At 40.5% G+C, this 23,465-nt stretch overlaps 1 protein-coding gene and 1 non-coding gene across 2 annotated transcripts in view; both read left to right on the top strand.

Annotated features, from left to right (window-relative positions):
* Positions 1-23,465, top strand: part of LOC126417102 (dynein beta chain, ciliary-like) — a 739,775-nt gene that overhangs the window by 350,441 nt on the left and 365,869 nt on the right. The window contains exon 23 of the mRNA XM_050084997.1: positions 9,211-9,352. Coding sequence (XP_049940954.1) covers positions 9,211-9,352 — 142 coding nt within the window. The remainder of the gene's footprint in view (positions 1-9,210; positions 9,353-23,465) is intronic.
* On the top strand, positions 8,396-8,470 carry Trnal-caa (transfer RNA leucine (anticodon CAA)). The gene has a single exon. It is a non-coding gene; the product is annotated as a tRNA-Leu (tRNA).

Here is a 23,465-nt window from a genome sequence, read left to right on the forward strand (position 1 = left end):
ATTGTGATAATCATCTCACTCTTACTTATACTTAATTTCATCTCATATTCTTGTACTGCTCATTCCCGTACGTCCAGCTGCTCCTGTACTTCCTCCTACTTATTCCCCCAAATCATCATATCATCTGCAAACACCATAGCTTTCATATTCCTTTCACCAATTACTTGTGCTACTGTACTCATCACATCATCCATCACTACAATGAAGAGTAATGGTGAAAGTGCACTTCCCTGCCTCAAGCCATTCTTCTGTTCAATCCAAGCTGATCTCTCTCCTCCCACTTTCACACAGTTCACACTTCCATGGTACATTTCCCTTATCCTCCAAATAATCTGTTTTGCTACTCCTCTGTTCTTCAGGGCTTTCCCCACTTTGCTTCTACGTTACACTATCATATGCTTTTTCAATATCCAGGAAGGTCATTAGCAGATCTATTCCACATTCATAGTGCTGTTCCTACAGTTGTCTTACAGCTAAAATTAGATCCACCGTGGACCTTCCTGCCTGAATTTGTGTTTCCAAAATTTTCTCAAAAATCTTTGCACAATGACTCATCAGTGTTACCCCCTGATAGTTCTTGCACTCTTTTCTATTTCCCTTCTTAAAGACTGAGATAATTATTCCCTTCTTCCAGTCTTCTGGGATCATCTTCTGTCTCCACACAATTTTCATTACTCGATACATTTTGGCCACTTTTGTTCACCGTTCGAGCATAATCTGTCATACTGTTCTTCCTCTTACTTTTAATCATCCCATATAACACCTTTTTTGAACCTTCACTATCCTCCTCCATCATTCTGATCCACTCTTCCATCCACTTTCTTATTTCCTCTGCCACCATTCTTTTTGCTTCTTTCTTGCTTGCCTGACACTCTTCTCTTGTCTCTACTGTTCTCTTCTGGAACCATACCCTAAAGGCTCTATTCTTCTTCTGTACTATATCCTTTGTTTTATCTTTCCACCAGGGTGTTTCTTTCCATCCCTTGTTGTTGCTTGTCCTCCCACATATTGCTTCTGCCGCACTTACTACCCTTGAATCTACCCCACTCCTCTTCTACCATTTTTGGTTCATCCTTTGGAATGCTTTCCTGTACTACAGGGTGAGGCAGTGAAACGGCACGATTTTGTAAAACCACCAAAGATTTATTTACAAGTAAAATCATAATAGTTGAACTTGGATCTCAAGTACAAGAGTGGAAATTAAAGATTTAACTTAAAAACAATCATTTTTTAAATATGGTGTCAGTGAGGTGTCGTCCTTGGTTTTGCACACATTGTCTAAGCCTGAGATGAAATTGTCCCATGACGTTTCGTAGCATCTGTACTGGAATGTTGTTAATTTCCTGTCGAATTCGCTCCTTCAGGTCTTCTTTTGTTCTTGGTGGATTTTCCTGGAAGACTTTGCACTTGAGGTAGCCCCAAAGAAAAAAGTCTGGTGCCGTCAGATCTGGTGAACGGGCAGGCCAGGAGAAATCGCCATTTCTGCTGATTAGACGTCGTGGAAATGCAAGTCTGAGCAATTCCATTGAGACATTAGCAGTATGGCTTGTTGCACCATCTTGCTGGAAGAGTGTTTCAGCATCTGGATCATGTCGATCAATTCCAGGCAGACCAAAAATGGTCAACATGTCAGCATAACGTCCAGAGTTTACCGTCACTGTGTTGCCATCTTCATCTTCAAAAAAATAGGGCCCCACGATTCCACGAGATGACATTGCGCACCAGACTGTTACTTTTTCAGAATGGAGAGGTTTTTCATGAAGTTCGTGTGGGTTATCTGAGGACCAATATCTGAAGTTTTGCTTATTTACGTACCCACTAAGATGAAAGTGGGCTTCATCTCTCATCCATAAGTTATGCAGTCTTTCTTCATTTCGTTCAATAACGTTAAGCATTGACTGGCAAAAGCGTATACGGTTATTGTAGTCATTAGGTTTAAGGGCTTGCACTACCTGAATTTTGTATGGATGATAGTGAAGGTCACTCTTCAAAATCCGTCTTACTGATCGATTGCTGAGACCAAGTTCTGCGCTGTGCCGTCTCGCGGATTTTCGCGGACTTCGTCCCAACGCTTCGCGCACACGATTAATGTTCTCGGGTGTCCGGATTGTTTTTGTGCTGCCGCCTCTTTTCTTTGTTGTGCTAGCAGTAGCTTCAAAGGTTTTAACCCAAAGGAGAATGGCTTTCCTTGATGGCACGGGAGCCCGTGGCGGCAGGTTGAATTCACGACGAAAGGCGCGTTGAGCACCAACCACACTATCCGCATTTTTGTAATATGCCTTTACGGCATATGCACGTTGCGCACTCGACCAACGCTCCATGGCTACTGAAACTTCCACCACTCTAGACGCCCAAGGTCACTTCCCCCACTCTCGCAACCCCCCTCCGCGCCCGACAACCACTATCGAAATCGTCCCGTTTCACTGCCTCACCCTGTATTTGTAGGTACTGTAGCCTGCTTTCTTCCTCCTTCAACTTCCATACCCTTACACATCTTTCCTAGTTTTCTGTCCCTATTATTATCCTTAGTCCCTCTCAGGTTCATTACCAGCAAGGCCTCTGATGGTATTACCTTAATGTCAATAATGTTCGTATTTATCTCACTGTCATAGAGGAACTTAGTCAACTATTGACTTTCTCTTTAAGTCTTGACTGTACCGGGTAATCTTGTGGTCCAAGCACACTTTCGCACCCTTGTCTTTCTCTTTCAACATGCACATTTAAATCTCCCATTACTGTCATATTTTTCCTTCCCATCTGCTTCTGCATTTCCTATTCAAACTCTTGCTTCTCCGCAGAAGTGCAACCCACCTGCAGCACATGCACTTGTATTACCTCTATGGTCATCCCCTTGAGTGATATTTTGGTCATCATCCCCTTCATGTCCTCTTTTGATCCATCTCTTACTACTATTCCGACTCCATTTCTCCTTCCCTCCTCATTTCCATTCCAGTATAGTTGGTAGCCTTTTCTCAGTTCTCTCCTTCCTTCTCATTTCCATCTCATTTCAGCTAACCCCAATAGGTCTAACTTCCTTCTTTCCGTCATGTCTGTCATCTCCTCCACCTTTCCAATCAATGTTTGTATATTTAATGTTCCAAATCTTAGTCCTTGTTTATAGCAATTTCGTCATCAATTAAATCCGTCCTTTCCAAGGCCCATTCTATTTTTGAAAGCAGAAATCATAATCCACTATGGGCTTGCTGGGCCTATCATAGCTTCACCAGAGCCCCATTAGTCATCACTGTTCATGGTTCCTGTAGGACCTTCACAGCTACCGTAGTTGTCCCGGGGCATACGCAGTCCCCACTGCACCTCACTCCTACAGGCAATGCCCTACTTCATGCTGTTGCCTGTCTCCCACGACTTGGACAAGGTGTTGGACTTGTGGGAGACAATTACGAGCAGATCAAGAGGTCAAAATCATCTCAGATTTGCAAAAAGAGTGGTGAGTTAATAGAATTTTATCGCAAAATCCTTCAGTTCTGTTACCCTCCTGGCCTCAGTTCCCACTACCCCCTGCCCTACCTCCTTGTGTGCTAACCATAACTCTCCTTGCATGCAGAGAGAGGGAGCTCTCCAGTGCCACATTCCTGCCTTTCCATCCAAGCTGCCAGCTGTCTTTCTCAAATTCTTCCTCCTACTACCCAGCTAATTCCCCCCCCCCCCCCCCCCCACCCCTCCACAACCCACCCACACCACCCAGCACAACTCTTACCAAGTTGAACTGCAGTGCTGGCTCAATGTATCTGATGGAGACAATGTAGTTACGTAGCTGTATAGGTGTACTATGAATATTCTATTAGTTCTGGGGAATGATTTATCTGCAGGCTCAGCAGTGACCTCAGACTTGTTTTTGTTTTTATAGATGACAATGCTTTGTCTCAAGCATATGATATGATGTTAACTTTACTACTTCCATCATTGGTATTCCACCAGTGACTTTTCATTTTCATATTTAACTGTTAGAACGGCATTCTTATTTTGGTGCAATTATGGCTCTAGGAACCTTCCTGAATGAATGCTCATCCAAAACAGTCTTCAATGACAGCTGAACCATGAATGACTAAATTGCTACATGCAGACTCAGTTGTACTGACTTTACTTAACAAAGTCTTACTGTTAAATAATTGTGCTGTTGCTCGCAGTGCCTATTTATAGCCTGGTTTAGAAAAATATCAGATCACTTACATACTCACTAATAACACATAAGACAGAGTGGTATGTGTTTTTGTGTCAGAGTTTTAGACTGAACTTTTCTCCCCATTTAATATAAATGTCTGCCAACTACCAAGAAATGTCCAGAACCCCAATTTATGTTTGCAATATTTCATTACCTAACAAGTTGTTCTAATAAAAGAATACATTTTTGAACATAGAAAAATTGGGCTGTTCGGTTGTAATATTGGATTTTTAAAGGTTTGCATTCTGAAATTTGAAAAATCATGTAACAACATTCCTGAGTAATATTGTTATAAGGGATTTATGAGTGTACTTAGTTTTTATGAATCTAAAATTCTGAATGTTTCATAAAAAAATTAGTTTCTACACACAGTACTTGTTTTGTTATCATAAGCCGCATGTAAATTATCTATGAACAGAAAGATTTACAGCTCAACAAACAATTTGATGTATCAGGTAACATATAGTAGGTAACATAACCAGTAAATGAACAGTAAAGGACCCAATTAGAATGAACAATTTATACCAGACATCACAAAATTTGTTGAAGAGCTTTTGAACTGAAAACATTGTGCAGACTATCAGAAATAAGTACAAAAATTGTACCCATCTTTGCCTGAAAAAAGTGAGGTGCCCAGAAGACTGCATGTGAGTACAGGCATACTTGCCATCATGGTTCCAGTTGCCAAGCCTCACCATCACAAGAGAGAATTGCGCTATTGTGCACCAAGCACATCTTAACCACTTTACATGTGCTCCTGCTGTCTGTGAACGAGTAATGCAGTCTATGCAACATTTTGTGACATCCTGGACATTAGCAGCAGCACACTAGGCAGACTAGTGAATTACCATCTTGTGTAGGCAGCTATTGTAGTTATGTGATAACTTGGGTGCATGGAATGCAGATGAATGGCATTGCATTGTGTTCAGTGATGAATTGTGTTTATGCACAACCCCAGGTGACCATTATAAGTGAGTATGATGGTGACCAGGAGAGAGGTTCCATTGTTTCATTGTTTTGGAGAGGCACAGCAGCATTATTTCTGGTATCAAGGTGTAGGTATACATTGCACATGATTTCAGGTAAGGGCAAAAAATATATTGCCTCTCATGTGACAGTATTCTAGCGCTATTGTTCCACAGGACAATGCTCATCCACACAGAGTATGTTTGTGAAGTGTCTGTATGATGTTGAGGTAATTCCATGGCGGATCAGTCCCTAATAATGCTACTGCCTCTAATCTGAAGTAAAACCTCAGTTTAACTATCAAATCTGATAGCAGGTAAACTTGAAATCTGATAGCAGGTAAACTTGAAGTTTTGTAAATGATTTATTGAAAATCCCATCTTTGGTGGCAATGTTGTAAGAAGAACTGTGGCGAAGAAAAGAATTATGTCTTTTAATTTCTCGTATTTAATCTGCTTGATAGACAAGAATATTTATGCCTGTTACCACTTTCTTGGTTAGATTTTTGAAATTAGCTAAGGCCCACAGTTAAATTGGAGAACAATTCATTTTATAGTTTTTTATTATATGACCATGAACAGACATAATGTTTTCCTTTGGTAAACATTAACAAGAAAGATTATCAGACTTTGAAAAATAAATATGATTGAACCAAGAACAAGAGTGTCAGATAATGCAAGACCTTTCCCCAGTATTACATTTCTTTTTATAGTATTTCATCAGTATTTTATCTTAGTAATAGTTACAAGGTTCTGGTATTTCTGCTTTACTTCGAGGTTTGTCGTAACAAAATTAAATATTTTTTCACTTATGGGTAAGAGACACTGTCATTTAATAATTATTTCACTTGATATGGGGGAAAATTCTTTAAAACTGGCTATGATGTCACAAAAGCCTCCTTGAATGTTAAGCTCTGTATGCATACCAGCATCTGAGATTTACATTCAACAAAAAGTCATTTACTTACACCATTACAGGATGAAAACCATTCACTTTAGACAAAGTCCAGAATAGGTTTGTTCATGTTTCATATGTAGCTGTGTACTTTAACATATTTTTTGCTAATTAACTGACTCATAAATGTGATTAACATATGTACAGTTGGCTTTCTAGCTCATTCTGCTAATTCGTGCTGCGTAGTTGTGTTTGGCCTTGTTTTATTGAACTGTGTGCCATTGCTTTACATAGGTATATAATTTGCAAAGTTTATATGGCACCCAGTAAAACTCATTAATTTAATGGAACCACTGGGCAAAACCTGTGTAAAATCTTTTCATGTTTGAAGAACACAAACTGTGAAGAGAAGCTAACCAGCATTATAACAACCAAACCAATGCTCAGACATTCAATTGTGACAAAGTTAAATGCACACTTTTCAAATGCAAATGCACAAAAGATGATGAATCATGCCTTTTGATTTCCTAGTAAGGTGAAAAGCATAGTCATCAATTACTTAAAGTTACTACTAACAATTGATTATCATTTTTGCATTCTAAATATTCATCTGCAACAAAGAGCATTCAGGTACATCTTCCACTGTGAAATTAATGATTTGTGATGATTGTCATGCCACAAATGATGATATTGTGCACATATCAGACTTTAAAATGGTTCATCATTTTCAGTTGTGCATGAATTTCTAAACAGTAGCCAGGTTTGTGTTCATTGGCTACCACACCAGCTGACAGACAAACACAACCAGGGACATTTGGATGTGTCAGAACCATATAAAGGCATTCTGAAACACAATAAGAAGACTTTCTAAGTCACATATTAACCACTACTGATGAGGTGTGACTATGAACCACAGAGTAAGAGCAGAGCATGGTGTGTAAACATCCATCTTCATCTTATTTCTACAGAAAAATTGATGACTGTTTAGGTGCTGCTGATTCATTACACTACTAAATGTCAGATGATGAACAGTGACAGGTAGTGCAAGATCTGAAATCCAAAAGCAAAACAAAGAAGAGAGGGAAGCTCTGAACAAGTGTAATTTTGCTTCAGGGTAATGCATGTCCTGCTTGAACTGAAGCTTTTTATCAGACAACAAGGTTGTGGATTTGGCATAAAAGTGAATGTGCACAATGCTGTGAAAAGCTTCTTTCAGGACAGTAGTGGGAGAGATTGACCAAGTGCATGGATGTTGAGGGAGACTGTGTAAAGAATTGATGATATTGACGGTGTTCTTTTCTCTAAAGAAAGTTTCGTTTTCTAACTTGTCTTTTTATTTTCAGATGTCGCAGAAACAATTTCTTGCTATACAGACACAGAATTTCATACAAAATTCCATTATCAAACTGAAAAAATCAGTTTGGCATTCACAAGAATGAAACAACTATACAAGCTATAAATGGTTTTTTAGAAAATATTAGCTGCTCTTTTGATAAATAAAAAAAAGCTTGTGAATTTTCTGTGATCTCACCGAGGCATTGAATAGTATTAACCACTTTCTAAAGCTCATAAACTAGAAAGACATAGAACCAGGGAAAATTCTTTGAAATAGATTAGGTCATATTTGTCAAAACTCAAAAAGAAAACAAGAGGTTGTGGTTGTCTCAAATAATGCAAATCGTTTCTCACAAGTAAAAACAATTTAACAGTTTCTTCCACAAGGATCAATTCTGAGTTAAATTCTTTTTCTCTTTTGTGTTGATGACTTTGCCTGTAAATTTAAATACTCATACAATATACTTGCAAGTGATACCACAGTGCTGATTGGAAAAAATTACATCGTCATAAAAGTTGTAAATAATTTAGATACTTTACCTTATCTAAATGGCTTAATGTGAAACTTCAAGAAGTCCCAAATTAAGCAGTTTCGTAATAAACATTCCAGAACAAATTAACTATAAATTATTCATAAAGCCAGGACCTGCAGGAAGCAGTTCATAATTGCTTGAAATAGACCCGAGACAGGGTACGGGTGTCCTAGGCATCACACATGAACTATTTAACAAATAAATTAAATAGGTTCTTGAAACTTCCTGGCAGATTAAAACTGTGTGCCTGACCGAGACTCGAACTTGGGACCTTTGCCTTTCGCGGGCAAGTGCTCTACCAACTGAGCTACCGAAGCACGACTCACGCCCGGTACTCACAGCTTTACTTCTGCCGGTATCTCGTCTCCTACCTTCCAAACTTTACAGAAGCTCTGCAAGGTTCGCAGGAGAGCTTCTGTAAAGTTTGGAAGATAGGAGACGAGATACTGGCAGAAGTAAAGCTGTGAGTACCGGGCGTGAGTCGTGCTTCGGTAGCTCAGTTGGTAGAGCACTTGCCCGCAAAAGGCAAAGGTCCCGAGTTCGAGTCTCGGTCGGGCACACAGTTTTAATCTGCCAGGAAGTTTCATATCAGCGCACACTCCACTGCAGAGTGAAAATCTCATTCTGGAAATAGGTTCTTGTTTGCAATGTCTGTACTGTTCACTTCATCAAAAATGAGTGCAGGAAAGATAGTGTACCACTCATCATTTGAATCAGTTTTAAGATACAAAATTATTTGTAATGAAGTTCAAGTAATATGTTAAAAAGGAAAAAAAACTAGAAATATGTAATGCAAAACATGGAGACTCATGTTTTCTGTTATCAAGAAATAAGAAAATATTAAGTATTCCTATCTGTACAGTTTGAGGGATATTGTGCCACACATCAAAACTGAAAATTGTTTGAAGAAAAAAATTTCCTCCATAGATATGAAATAAAAGATAAGATCTAAAGTAAATTAAAGCTAAAAAGTATCCACTGTGTGGAGTTAACGACACTGAAGAAGACACTACAATGTACTAATAATAGAAAATCCTACCATTCCTTGTGGAAATTTCTAGATACTAATGTAACATAATAATGGCGTATTTCCATAAATTATTCCCATAAATTATATTCTCTAAATCTACATTCATATCATCTGTAAGAAATGTTTTCAATGCCCATAGTAGTTTAATAAGACAATTATAAATTTTGAGGAGTATTGTAAATCAAATAATTCCATCTCTTATGTAATCGGACAATAAATTCTGATGCTGATTGCCTTTGCTCTAATAGAGAAATTGTTATGATTTACAGACATCTCTCCAAGCTGTATGATTCACTGGCTAAACTGAAATTTACTCAGGAAGGAGGCAGAAACACAAAGATGTCTCATACAATGGTGGCCAAAGATGGAGAAGAAGTGAAACTAGATGGTATTTGTGACTGTTCAGGAAAGGTAACCATACTTCCCTTAATAGAAACTAGTATACCTGATGTAATCCATTAGTGCATGTTTCATTTCCTTCTTCTGACATTATTGGTATCACAGACTTTAAAGAATATTTGAAAGCAAAACAATCTTTACCAAAAGTTGTCTAGATAAAAAGATCTACTCACCAAGCAGCGGCAGAACACACACATAACAGGTGGTTGTAATTGGCAACCTTAGGGAGCCAGTGTCTCCTCCCTCAGGCAGAAGGGTTGAAGGGGAAGGTAAAGGGGTGAAGGAAAAGGACTGGAGAGGTCTACAAAAAGGGGTAAATTTTGGGAATGTCACCCAGAACTGCAGGTCAGGGGAGATTTACCGCATGCGATGAGAAGGAAAGATTGGGGACTGCATTGGACGAGATTTGAAAACCTGAGAGCTTAAAGGTGGAAGACAGGGTAATATACAAACAGAAATTATTACTACTTAACCATCATGCATGAGTTTATTAGAGTGAAAAGCTAAGTGCATTGCATGTAACAGAGGTGGGAGGAGGGTGGTGAAAAGTAGATGGGAAAGACATGAAGGAGTAGAAAACTAAAATGGAGTGAAGCAAAGCATAGTTAAAGTGATGAAATGCTGAGACAAAAGAAATTGAGGTAAGTTAAGGCCAGATGGGTGAAGAGAACCAAGGACATGTTGTAGTGCTAGTTCCCACCTGTGGAGTTTTGAGAAACTGGTGTCAAGGGGAAGAATTCAGAACAGAAGGCGCGTGTGGTGAAAATAATTTTGTCAAATTGATTGTTGGCTTAAAATGGTGGTCTCTCTCTCTCCCTCCCGCCCTCCTGCCCCTTTCTCTCCCCCCCCCCCCTCCCCCCTCCCCCTTTTTATTTCTAGGTGGAATGTGACCTGCTTGCAGATTTTCATTCGGCCCTTTGAGTCTCACTGCAGAAAGTTGAATTGCTGTAAAACTGGTCTTCTGAGAAAGCTTTCTATAATGTTCACCATATAACTTTTAATTAATGTGATTTTTCCTACTTTTATTGTCACTATAAGCTGTATGATGACTGGTTCCAGTTTTCAGATAAATTAGTTGTTTACTGGTAGACACCTCCACATTCCTATGAAGCTGTTTGACAAAGGCACATACAGCATACTTTTGTATGTCTGAGATTAGCACATCTGATGATAAAATTAAAACAATTTGGAATATTGTGAAAAGGGAAACAAGGCAGCCGGGAGCACAGGAAGACTGTATTTGTACCTAACGCAATGAAAAGTTTGTTAACAGGAAGTCAGGAGTAGAAAACATTTTTAATGATCTTTTTTTAAGTGTTGTGAAGAAAATAGGAGCCAGATAGTCATTAGAAAATGCAAGGCAGTATATGGAAGAGGCAGTGCCTATGCAATTTGATAAAATTGAAATTCAACCCACCTCCCCTACTGAAATTAGGAAAATAATAAATTCACTCAAAAGAAATAGCTCACATGGAATTGGTGGCACTTCCAAGAAAGTACTAAAAGCTTGTTCCCAACAAATAAGTAGGATTCTCAGCCACATATGTAGTAGCTCAATGAAACAGTGCATTTTTCCAAAGAGACTGAAATATGCTATTGTTAAACCATTGCATATAAAAAGGGATAAATCTGATGCTAACAACTACCTCCCAATCTCACTTCTGACAGCTTGATCCAAAATTCTTGAAAAAGTAATGTATTTAAGAGTAGCATCACATATTTGTAAAAATGAAGCCTTTTCAGAAAGGCTTTTCAACAGAAAATGCTATGTATGCTTTCACTGATCAAATATTAAATGCATTGAATAACCAAACATCACCCATTGGGATATCTTGTGATCTCTCAAAGGCTTTTGATTGTGTGAATCATGAAATTCTTCTAGATAAGCTTAAGTTTTGTGGTATGAGTGGGACAGTGCACAAATGGTTTAATTCATACTTAACTGAAAGAATGCAGAAGGTTGAAATTAACAGTACAGATAGTCTGCAAAAACCAGCAGAGTCCTGTAACTGGGGAAGTATCAAGAATGGTGTCCCACAATGTTCAGTCTTGGGGACCTTACTGTTCTTAATATACCAGGCGATCAAAAAGTAAGTATAAATTTGAAAACTTGATAAACTCCAGAATAATGTAGATAGAGAGGTAAAAATTGACACACATGCTTGGAATGACATGGGGTTTTATTATAACCAATAAAAAAACAAAGTTCACAAAATGTCCAACAGATGGTGCTGGACAGCAAAACATCAGTGACTGCACATGAAAATCGTGTATAAAAGGAGCTGTAATGAGAGAGAGAATCAGTTGTGCCAGCAGTCACAGCATGTTGACGTTACCTGAAAAGGCGCTTTTAGTGAAGCTGCATTATCAGAATGGGGAATGTGCTAGTTCAGCATTATGGTCCTATCGCCATAGGAAGGGGATTTGAGCGGGTAAAGGTCCGTTGACAAATGCAGCTGTGGCGAGAATGATTTCGAAGTTCGAAGCCACCAGTTGTTTAGACGATAGACCCCATAGTAGCCGACCGGGGACAAGGCGTAATGTTGCTGAGAGAGTTCAGGAAGAAATGGAGACTGTAGCGGGTTCGTCTATGCACGGGAAAGTCAGTGCTCGTGCAGTCGCACATCGCACCGGCATTCCATACACTACTGTTTGGTTGGCACTGAGGCGTACCCTCTGATGCTATGCATACAAAATCCATCAGCATCATGACCTGTTACCTGGTGATTTAGTGAAGCAGAGGGCATTTGCGGTGTGGGCTTTTCAAAAGATGGCGGAAGATGACGATTGGTTGAGTAATGTGTTGTGGAACGACGAAGCTCATTTCATGCTTCAAGGGTCTGTCAAAACCCACAACTGCAGAATTTGGGCTACCGAAAATCCTAGAACTGTTGTGGAAGACCCATTGCACGATGAGAAAGTCACGGTATGGGTTGGATTTACCACATCTACCTTTATTGGGCCTTTTTTCTTGGAGGAAATGCGTGATTCTGGTTTTGTAACTGCTACCGTGACGGGTGAGAGGTACGCCGATATGTTATTGAATCGCATCATCCCCAGCCTGGCTGATAAACACCTGCTGGAACGTACAATGTTTATGCAGGATGGCGCTCCACCTGATATTGCTAGACGTGTGAAAGATCTCTTGCACTCGTCGTTTGGTGATGATCGTGTGCTTAGCCGCCACTTTCGTCATGCTTGGCCTCCCATGTCCCCAGACCTCAATCCATGCGATTATTGGCTTTGGGGTTACCTGAAGTCGCAAGTGTAACGTGATCGACCGACATCTCTAGGGATGCTCAAAGACAACATCTGACGCCAATGCCTCACCATAACTCCGGACATACTTTACAGTGCTGTTCACAACATTATTCTTCGACTACAGCTATTGTTGAGGAATGATGGTGGACATGTTGAGCATTTCCTGTAAAGAACATCATCTTTGCTTTGTCTTTCTTTGCTATGCTAATTATTGCTATTCTGATCAGATGAAGCGGCATCTGTTGGACATTTTTTGAACTCTTTTTTTTTTTTTTTTTTTTTTCCTTCTTCTAATGAAACCCCATGTCATTCCAAGCATGTGTGTGAATTTGTACCTCTCTATCTATCCTTGATTTATTCAGTTTTCAATTTTATACTGACTTTTTGATCACCCGGTATATTAACGACTTACCACTCTATATTCATGAAGGTGCAAAATTAGTTCTTTTTGCTGATGATACAAGTATTATAATCACATCCAAGAAACAAGAATCAGCAGAGGAAACTGCAAATAATGTCTTTCAAAAACTTATTAAGTGGTTCTCTGCAAATGGTCTCTCACTAAATTTTGAGATAACACAGTTTCTACAATTCTGTACAGTAAATTCCATAACACCATTAATAAGTATAGACTAATCTGTTGCTAAGGCAGAATACCCAAAGTTTCTGGGTGTGTGCATTAATGAGAAATTGAATTGGAAGAAACACATCAATGATCTGCTGAAATGGTCAGATTCACCTTCTTATGTTATTAGGGTTATTGCAAATTTTGGTGATAAACATATCAGTAAATTAGCCTACTATGCCTATTTTCATTCACTGCTTTTATATGGCATCATATTTTGGGACAATTCATCATCAAGAGAGAAAGTTTTCATTGCACAAAAGAGTGTAATCAGAAAAATAGCTGGAGCCCACCCAAGATCACCTTGCTGACATTTATTTAAGAAACTCAGGGTATTCACAGTACCTTCGCAATACATATATTCACTTACGAAATTTGTCATTACTAACCCATCACAATTCAAAAATAACAGCGAAGTGCATAGCTACAACACTAGAAGAAAGGATGATATTCACTCTCCTGTATTAAATGTCACTTAAGCACAGAAAGTGGTGAGTTATGCTGCCACAAAAATCTTTGGTTCAAAATGGCTCTGAGCACTATGGGACTTAACATCTTAGGTCATCAGTCCCCTAGAACTTAGAACTACTTAAACCTAACTAAGCTAAGGACGTCACACACATCCATGCCCGAAGCAGGATTCGAACCAGCGACCGTAGCAGTCGCACGGTTCCGGACTGAAAAATCTTTGGTCATGTGCCAAATAGTATTAAAAGTCTGACAGATAGCCAACCAACATTTAAATGCAAATGAAAAGAATTTCTAAATGACAACGTCTTCTACTCAATAGATGAATTCTTAGATATGAATTAGTAACTGTAAAATAAAAAAAATAATTAATGTGAAGAAAAATTATGTTAAAGTGACACGTTCCACATCATTACGAAATGTCACATTCATGATCTATCAGACAAGCATTAATTTATGTATGTATATATGTATATAATAGAGGGAAACATTCCACGTGGGAAAAATATATCTAAAAACAAAGACAATGTGACTTACCAAACGAAAGTGCTGGCAGGTTGATAGACACACAAAGAAACAGAAACATACACATAAAATTCAAGCTTTCGCAACCAAAGGTTGCTTCATCAGGAAAGAGGGAAGGAGAGGGAAAAACGAAAGGATGTGGGTTTTAAGGGAGAGGCTAAGGAGTCATTCCAATCCCGGGAACAGAAAGACTTACCTTAGGGGAAAAAGAGGACAGGTACACACTCGCACAAGCACACATATCCATCTGCACATATACAGACACAGGCAGACATATTGTGCGGATGGATATGTGTGTGTGCGCACGAGTGTATACCTGTCCTTTTTCCCCCGTAAGGTAAATTTTTGTGTGTGTTTGTGTGTTTTTTATTGTGTCTATCTACCAGCACTTTCTCGTTTGGTAAGTTACAGCATCTTTGTGTTTTATATATATGTATGTACTTAGTCTGACAGATGAACATTCTCAAGTTGGTACCAAATTACACAGTTAGCAGACACATTAATTTTCATGATGGATGAGAATAATGCACAGAGATGTATATACATTAGTTGGTACTGAGCAAATAAGACAATATAGTTTTTATTGATTTATTTAACCTTGCAAGATTAGGGCCATCAGGGCATCTCTTACATGTGATCAGACGTTTTACATATTTTACATGACATACATTTTAGTATACATGTTATGTTACATTTAGAAATTAAAAATTACAATGACACCAATAAAAATGACACATATGCACGGTTTATATTTGTACATGGTACGTACAGCAGTAATTAGAAATTAATTGGGTTTTTATTAATATGAGCAAGCAGCAGCAGACATGAGATAAGGGTCAGAGCACGGATGGAAAGAGGAACGTGATAACACACAGATAAAGTATGTAAGGTAAAAGAAGATGTAGCATTGGCTCTGCTATTTAACAGAAGGGAAATTGGCCTGACACATTAAGTTTTGAGGAAAATATTATGAAGGTGATAGAAGGAAGTGCTTCAATTTCTTAAAAGCAGTAGGCACTGGACTGTGGCAGAGAGTGGGGCAGTTGTTCTAGAGGTGGACAACAGCAACAGCAAAGGAGTTTGCAAATGTTCCTGCTTTTTAAGCAGGTACAGTTAGGATACTAGATAAATGGCACCTTTTTTTTCGATTATGATGGCATGAAAGGTATTTAATCCCGTATGAGAGATGATGGGATGGTTGTGCACTGAGGAGCCAGTGAAGTAGACGTAGCACATGGTAGTCATTGTAATTTCTCTGACCAAAACCGCCCTAATTGGATATATGGAGCACTAACATGGCCATATTAGTGGATATTGCAGAGGTCATGCACAGAAGCATTCATGTTTTAATTCCAACCATCTTACGTTTTCACTACTCATGACATACTGAATTACATCACAGTAGTGGAGGTTCAGTAGAATGAATGCTTGCATGAATTTACGTTTTACATCCTGTGGAAATATCTACTGAAAATTTTGGAGTGTGTAGAGGCAAGCTGAAGTCTTCCAGCATGCTACCTAGTATAAGATACTTATCTAACATTACACCTAAGTTAATCACTATTTTCTTGTATGGTACGGAATACTGTTGCTGAATAAGAGGCAGTTGTTCATTGAATTCTGAATTTATTAATTTCTGATGGGATGCTAAGATTAGTTATGACTTTTGAGTGTTCAATTTAAGCCTCAGGCTTTTGCCCATGTTACCATTGAAGACAGATCAGAATGACCTCAGCATTATTCAGATCTGGCACTTTGTGAAAGATGAAGATCAATGGCATCATCAGCATAGAAATGGTATTTACAGAAGGGTAGAACTGACAAAATGTCATTTGACATACTAGAAGAATAAAAATGAGCCTAAGACTAAACCCCCATGGCACTTCTGAGCAGGACAATTTTTCATTCCCACAGTGCTGTCTGTTTTTCAAGTAGCTTTCATATCACTTCAGAGTCCTATCAGAGAAATTTAGACATCACATTTTTTTTGAGCAGAACATCAAAGTTCACAGTATCGAAAGCTTTGCTAAAGTCCAATAGTTTCTAAATATTTACATCACTGTTATGAATTTCCACAATTGTTTAGTGATTTGGTCATCAATAATATATTCCAGAGCTTTGGAATCAGCAGGTAATATTCTAATTGGTCGGTAATCACTGGGCATTTGGGGGTTTTTGATCTTAGAGAAGGATCCATGGAGTGGGATGTATACCACTTGTGACTAAAAATTAAATATATCACTTTCCAAGACAGGTACTAAGCTGTCGGTGACATTATTGACCATGTTTGTGCTTATACTGTCACTGCCTATTGCCTTAGAAGAGATTCTCATTATAGCTTTTCTTGTTGTATTTATTGATATGTATTTTAAGTCATAAGAGTCATGGTTAGTTACGTTGTTTGGATATTCCTATAGGCGATAGTTCTTTACCTTATGGGGTCTGACAGGTGCAGAGAAGATTTCATGCAGTTTTTCAGCTGAGATCGAAAAGCAGTTTCCAATTTTGCCTTTGCGACATCCGAGCAATGAAGAGTCTTCCACAGAGTCACAGGTGGTGTACTGCTGCATCAGTCATCCGCTCCCAGGCATGAAACATCTACTGTTTGTCAGAATGGAGTGTGAGGAACCTGTGTGGTGTTGCCAGATGCAATAAAACAGAATTAAATATTACTTCACTTATTTCTCTGAAAACATCTCATTGCTGTATTTTTAGCATCAGGTGGTGGCTTAGCAAGCTAGCAAGGAATCTTCTGAACCCAATGACTGGCTCAGGCTGCCATAGATTGCTGCATCAGCACTGTATTCTTGCCAGTGACTTCTAGTAAACAGGGTGTCACTTGTAGTGTGAAAGGCACAACCCACTGGACACACTGCTCAGAGATTGCAGTGACCACAATGCATGCATATTATATCTCACACGCAATTTTGGGAGTACTCTGTCCCTTCCAGGTCACTGCCCGTGTTGTCTCACCAGACGGCTTGCGATGTCAGATACCAAGATGTCATGTTGAATGCTTCTTCCGACCCAAGCATCGCTGTAGTTTAGAGCAGTTTGTGCCCCAGGCATAAACAGTATTTATAGGCCCTTTGACTACACATCCGTGGCGGCCAGTACTGGAGGCTGGCTTCTATCATCCGTGGGTATGGGTCAGTGGTCATCTCTTAAGATGGCAGGAGTGGGACTGGTACTAGAACAGTTTCACACACAAGATGTTACAATATAATTATAAGGGAACTGAGTGTGAATGGCACAAATGCCATCAATCCTGCTGATTGGCTGACTCTAGCATTTGTGTCATCTCATCACTGTAGACTTGTCCCAAGGGAGGTAAAGAGAGGATGTTGTTTGGTGGCCAGTGTTCTCTTCTATAACACAAACTGCACACATGTATTAATAGAGTTCTTTATTCGTAAGAACCACATGTTGCTTAACTTAAGATAGTCCAGGGGTTGTGGTACAAGCTCTTGCGTAATAGTCCATGTTGGCCTCACTGCTGGCAAAGTACAAGTCCCCCTATGTACACTACTCTAGTCGCTAGGTACTAACTACCTCTGAGCTAGAGGCTAAGCTAACTGCGACTCCCATGGGGCTGCGACTGATGATGACTCATTGCCTCACTGCATGACTGACTGACTGGGTCCTACAGTCCGTGGCAGAAATCTAAATACTGACGGTCAAGAGGGCGTTGATGGCGTGTTGCCTGCAAGTCTGTTTTTGGCCTCTCTTCTGATAGGCGTGTTGCTTCCACCTACTAGCAATCTTCTCGCAACCTCTTTGCCACCTGTGTGCTGGCAACAGCTTACAGCTTACCTCAGCACACTGCCCTAGTAAGATTCAATAATTCAATATTTATGGGATCGAGGAGAGTCTATGCTTTTTGACATCGTTCATCATGGCTGAATCAGGTCTGCTCTTTACGAGTTGTCAGCAGTCTTTGTTTAACCAATTTGTTTGTGTTGTAAATGTTTTGTCAAACCTCTGTTATGTGTTGTTGCATCTACCTTTGCACTTCTTACATAATGTTACAAGAGAACGGATGCAGGTAGGTCTGCACTCATCTAACACCATTCCACTGAACTCGTTCACTCTCATGCCCAGAATTGCTGATGTTGCACTCTTGGTGATTGACCAACCCCGTCAAAATGTTTACATCTAGCAGATGGCTTGTGTTGATACTTCTGTGTGCTGGAGCAATGCCATTGTGTTCATTCTTAGAAAATTTCACTTTCTCATTCCCATATTTTCTTGATGTAATGTGTAACACTGCATGCAAGGGAATAAACGTGTCTGATTTTGTCATTGCAAATGAAATGTTTTACCTTGTTTCATAGGTGTGAAATGCCTATGGGCAGCATCTCTACTGTTCATCATTTGACATAATTCAGTTGTCAGCCATGGAGCATATTTTCTTACAAGAACTGTGCATATAGACAAATGTTTATCCTAGACAGCAGTAAGTTTATCACCAAGTTAACTGAGTTTACCATCAATTTTAGGTGCTCTGATTATTTGATCCCATAAAGTTTCTTCTGTTGTCATAATAGGCAGTGGTTTGAGCTGCAGTTCTTCCTGGTTACAGGCCTGGTTTCATCACACAGACTGCAGTGATGTAGAAGTTTATGTGTCCACTCAGCCCAAGGGTCACTGACCGGGAAGTGGCTGACTCCAGTATGTTGCCTCATTGCAGTTCTGGTCTCTGACTTCTGCTTCAAGTTCACCTGCAGTTTTGTCTGTTCATGAGCAATAAGCTGTTAGAGCGTGAATTATGAACTGAGGTGCCTGCAGCTGAAGCTTGACCTATACCTCATACTTTGTCAATCTTTTTCATTACTGCTACATTTATAAAAGTGTGACTGTGCATCATGTGTTTGTAAGTTGTAAGGGAAGAATGTTCATGTTGTTACAACTCAACAATCTTGAAGCTTTTGTTGTGGAGGGAGTGTATCTCACCAAGTCTATGTTCATGTTTTCCATTACAATGATGTGCTTGTCTTGACTCTTAAATAAAGGTGATTCTGACTGAAAGGAAATCATTGAGTTGTGTGTGTGTGTGTGTGTGTGTGTGTGTGTCCAGTCATTGAGTTGTGTGTAACATGGGAAAAAGATGCAGTGACTTACCAAATGAGAAGGCACTGGTAGATATACGCAATAAAAAACACACAAACACCCACACAAATTTCAAGCTTTCGAAACCCAAGGTTGCTTCATCAGGAAAGAGGGAAGGAGAGGGAAAGATGAAAGGATGTGGGTTTTAAGGGAGAGGGTAAGGAGTCATTCCAATCCCGGGAGCGGAAAGACTTACCTCAGGGGGAAAAAAGGACGGGTATACACTCACACACACACACATATCCATCCACACATATACAGACACAAGCAGACATATTTAAAGACAAAGAGTTTGGGCAGAGATGTCAGTCGAGGCAGAAGTGCAGGGGCAAAGATGTTGTTGAATGACAGGTGAGGTATGAGTGGTGGCAACTTGAAATTAGCGGAGATTGAGGCCTGGTGGATAACGGGAAGAGAGGATATATTGAAGAACAAGTTCCTATCTCCGGAGTTCGCATAGGTTGGTGTTAGTGGGAAGTATCCAGATAACCTGGATGGTGTAACACTGTGCCAAGATGTGCTGGCCGTGCACCAAGGCATGTTTAGCCACAGGGTGATCCTCATTACCAACAAACACTGTCTGCCTGTGTCCATTCATGCGAATGGACAGTTTGTTGCTGGTCATTCCCACATAGAATGCATCACAGTGTAGGCAGGTCAGTTGGTAGATCACGTGGGTGCTTTCACACGTGGCTCTGCCTTTGATCGTGTACACCTTCCGGGTTACAGGACTGGAGTACGTGGTGGTGAGAGGGTGCATGGGACAGGTTTTACACCGGGAGCGGTTACAAGGGTAGGAGCCAGAGGGTAGGGAAGGTGGTTTGGGGATTACATAGGGATGAACTTAGAGGTTACGAAGGTTAGGTGGATGGCGGGAAGACACTCTTGGTGGAGTGGGGAGGATTTCATGAAGGATGGATCTCATTTCAGGGCAGGATTTGAGGAAGTCGTATCCCTGCTGGAGAGCCACATTCAGAATCTGATCCAGTACCGGAAAGTATCCTGTCACAAGTGGGGCACTTTTGTGGTTCTTCTGTGGGAGGTTCTGGGTTTGATGAGATGAGGAAGTGGCTCTGGTTATTTGCTTCTGTACCAGGTCGGGAGGGTAGTTGCGGGATGCGAAAGCTGTTGTCAGGTTGTTGGTGTAATGCTTCAGGGATTCCGGACTGGAGCAGATTCGTTTGCCACGAAGACCTAGGCTGTAGGGAAGGGACCGTTTGATGTGGAATGGGTGGCAGCTGTTGTAATGGAGGTACTGTTGCTTGTCTGTGGGTTTGATGTGGACGGACGTGTGAAGCTGGCCATTGGACAGGCGGAGGTCAACATCAAGGAAAGTGGCATGGGATTTGGAGTAGGACCAGGTGAATCTGATGGAACCAAAGTAGTTGAGGTTGGAGAGGAAATTCTGGAGTTCTTCTTCACTGTGAGTCCAGATCATGAAGATGTCATCAATAAATCTGTACCAAACTTTGGGTTGGCAGGCCTGGGTAACCAAGAAGGCTTCCTCTAAGCGACCCATGAATAGGTTGGCATACGAAGGGGCCATCCTGGTACCCATGGCTGTTCCTTTAATTGTTGGTATGTCTGGCCTTCAAAAGTATAGAAGTTGTGGGTCAGGATGAAGCTGGCTAAGGTAATGAGGAAAGAGGTTTTAGGTAGGGTGGCAGGTGATCGGCGTGAAAGGAAGTGCTCCATCGCAGCGAGGCCCTGGACGTGCGGGATATTTGTGTATAAGGAAGTGGCATCAATGGTTACAAGGATGGTTTCTGGGGGTAACGGATTGAGTAAGGATTCCAGGCGTTCGAGAAAGTGGTTGGTGTCTTTGATGAAGGATGGGAGACTGCACATAATGGGTTGAAGGTGTTGATCTACGTGGGCAGAGATATGTTCTGTGGGGGCTTGGTAACCAGCTACAATGGGGCGGCCGGGATGATTGGGTTTGTGAATTTTAGGAAGAAGGTAGAAGGTAGGGGTGCAGGGTGCCGGTGGGGTCAGGAGGTTGATGGAGTCAGGTGAAAGGTTTTGTAGGGGGCCTAAGGTTCTGAGGATTCCTTGAAGCTCTGCCTGGACATCAGGAATGGGATTACCTTGGCAAACTTTGTATGTGGTGTTGTCTGAAAGCTGACGCAGTCCCTCAGCCACATACCCCTGATGATCAAGTACCACCGTCGTGGAACCCTTGTCCGCCAGAAGAATGACGATGGACCGGTCAGCCTTCAGATCATGGATAGCCTGGGCTTCAGCAGTGGTGATGTTGGGAGTAGGATTAAGGTTTTTTAAGAAGGATTGAGAGGCAAGGCTGGAAGTCAGAAATTCCTGGAAGGTTTGGAGAGGGTGATTTTGAGGAAGAGGAGGTGGGTCCCGCTGTGACGGAGGACGGAACTGTTCCAGGCAGGGTTCAATTTGGATAGTGTCCTGGGGAGTGAACTTGCAGGTGGCACCAGTTAAACACTTCTGATTTGGGTGATGATGGTGTCAGTTCTCAAAAGAACAGATACCATTGATGACCATGCAGCTTCTCTAGAATGAAATGATAATTAAATCGAACCCTTAGCTGCCAACAGGTGTTGCTGGTATGCATTAATGGGGATGGCTGAAAATATGTGCCCCGACCAGGACTCCGGGATATCCTGCTTACATGGCAGTCCCTGCAGTTGCACAATCCTCTGTGCTCTGGTGGCTCAGAGGGATAGACCATCTGCCATGTAAGCAGGAGATCCCGGGTTCAAGTCCCGGTCGGGACACACATTTTCAGCTGTCCCCATTGATGTATATCAACAACACCTATTGGCAGCTAAGGGTTTCAATTTAATTATGATTTCATTGTAGAGAAGCTGCACAGTCATCAATGGTATCTGTTCGTTCGAGAACAGATACCATCTTCATACAGTTAAAGGCTACCCGGCCATTGACCTTCTGTGCGAATGCACCCCAACTTTTACGAGACTTATCAGCTTAGTCTCAGGTGAGTAAAGAGTGAATGGGCAAATTTCTACTAGGAGTACTACGAATGTAGTTTGTGGACAGTTGGGAATGTGGGTCTCGTGGGAGGCATGCAAGGAATAAGTCCCTGCAGTCACACAATCCTCTGTGCCCTCGGTGGCTCAGATAGATAGAGCATCTGCCATGCAAGCAGGAGATTGACACATTTCATAGCCTTAAAGGGGAATCAGAAATGTAAATTAGCATTCCAAATTAATAAAGAAAGAGGAAAGTGCCATTAGATGGCAGTTGGGCATGTATTGTTGCCCACAATACGTACGGCGCAGCGCGATGAAACTGCTATGCTCCGTGCTGGGTTTGGCGTGAAGCAGCTAGTATAAATTAAAAAATAAAACATGGACCACCCTCAATAATTTGAATGAAACGGGGCCTGTGTCCAACGGGTGTAGGTCGCACAACGATGTCACTGTTAGTGGATGGCGGGCCGAATCATTCTTTGCGTCACTCACGTGGAAACTGTGGCAAGGTGCAAATGAAATGATCGGCACCTCTTTTCCAGATGTGATTGTCTGAAAAACATAAATCACAAAATATTAATAACAAAGTGACATAGAGGATTGAAATTTAGAAATGAAAATCATAGTAAAGTTAACTTTGACTATATTATAAGCACTAAGGTACATTTTGACATAGATTCATACAGAGAGTCATGACGATGCATCCATACCTAATCAGAATAGGAACAGAACAGAACAAAAAAGGAGCGGATGCTATACAAAAGAATTAGACATAAAAATTACTAACGAATTTAAACAGAGGTTGTACAGATACATCGATAAGTACACACAGATGAAACTATAAGACAGGATGTAATATGGAATCTCTGACTCCGTAAATGTCAGAAATAATTTTAAAAGCAAAATAAATACTACTAATTAAAAAGTAATACTGCAATAGCCACCTCAAAGGCTTGAAGGCATACGAACCACCGAATACCTTCAAGTCTTTGACTAACGTTAGGGTCAAGCCAAGGTACAAAGCATTTGCATATGAATCAGCAATGGATGGACAGCTTAAATATTCAGATATTTTGTGCAATGCATCAAACATTTTAAGAAATAAATACAGGTTATTCACATATATACTCATGACACGACCATACGAGCATCTTGACATAGAACAGAGGTAAACAAA

This window comes from Schistocerca serialis, chromosome 8 (assembly GCF_023864345.2).
Source record: "Schistocerca serialis cubense isolate TAMUIC-IGC-003099 chromosome 8, iqSchSeri2.2, whole genome shotgun sequence".
NCBI lineage: Eukaryota > Metazoa > Arthropoda > Insecta > Orthoptera > Acrididae > Schistocerca > Schistocerca serialis.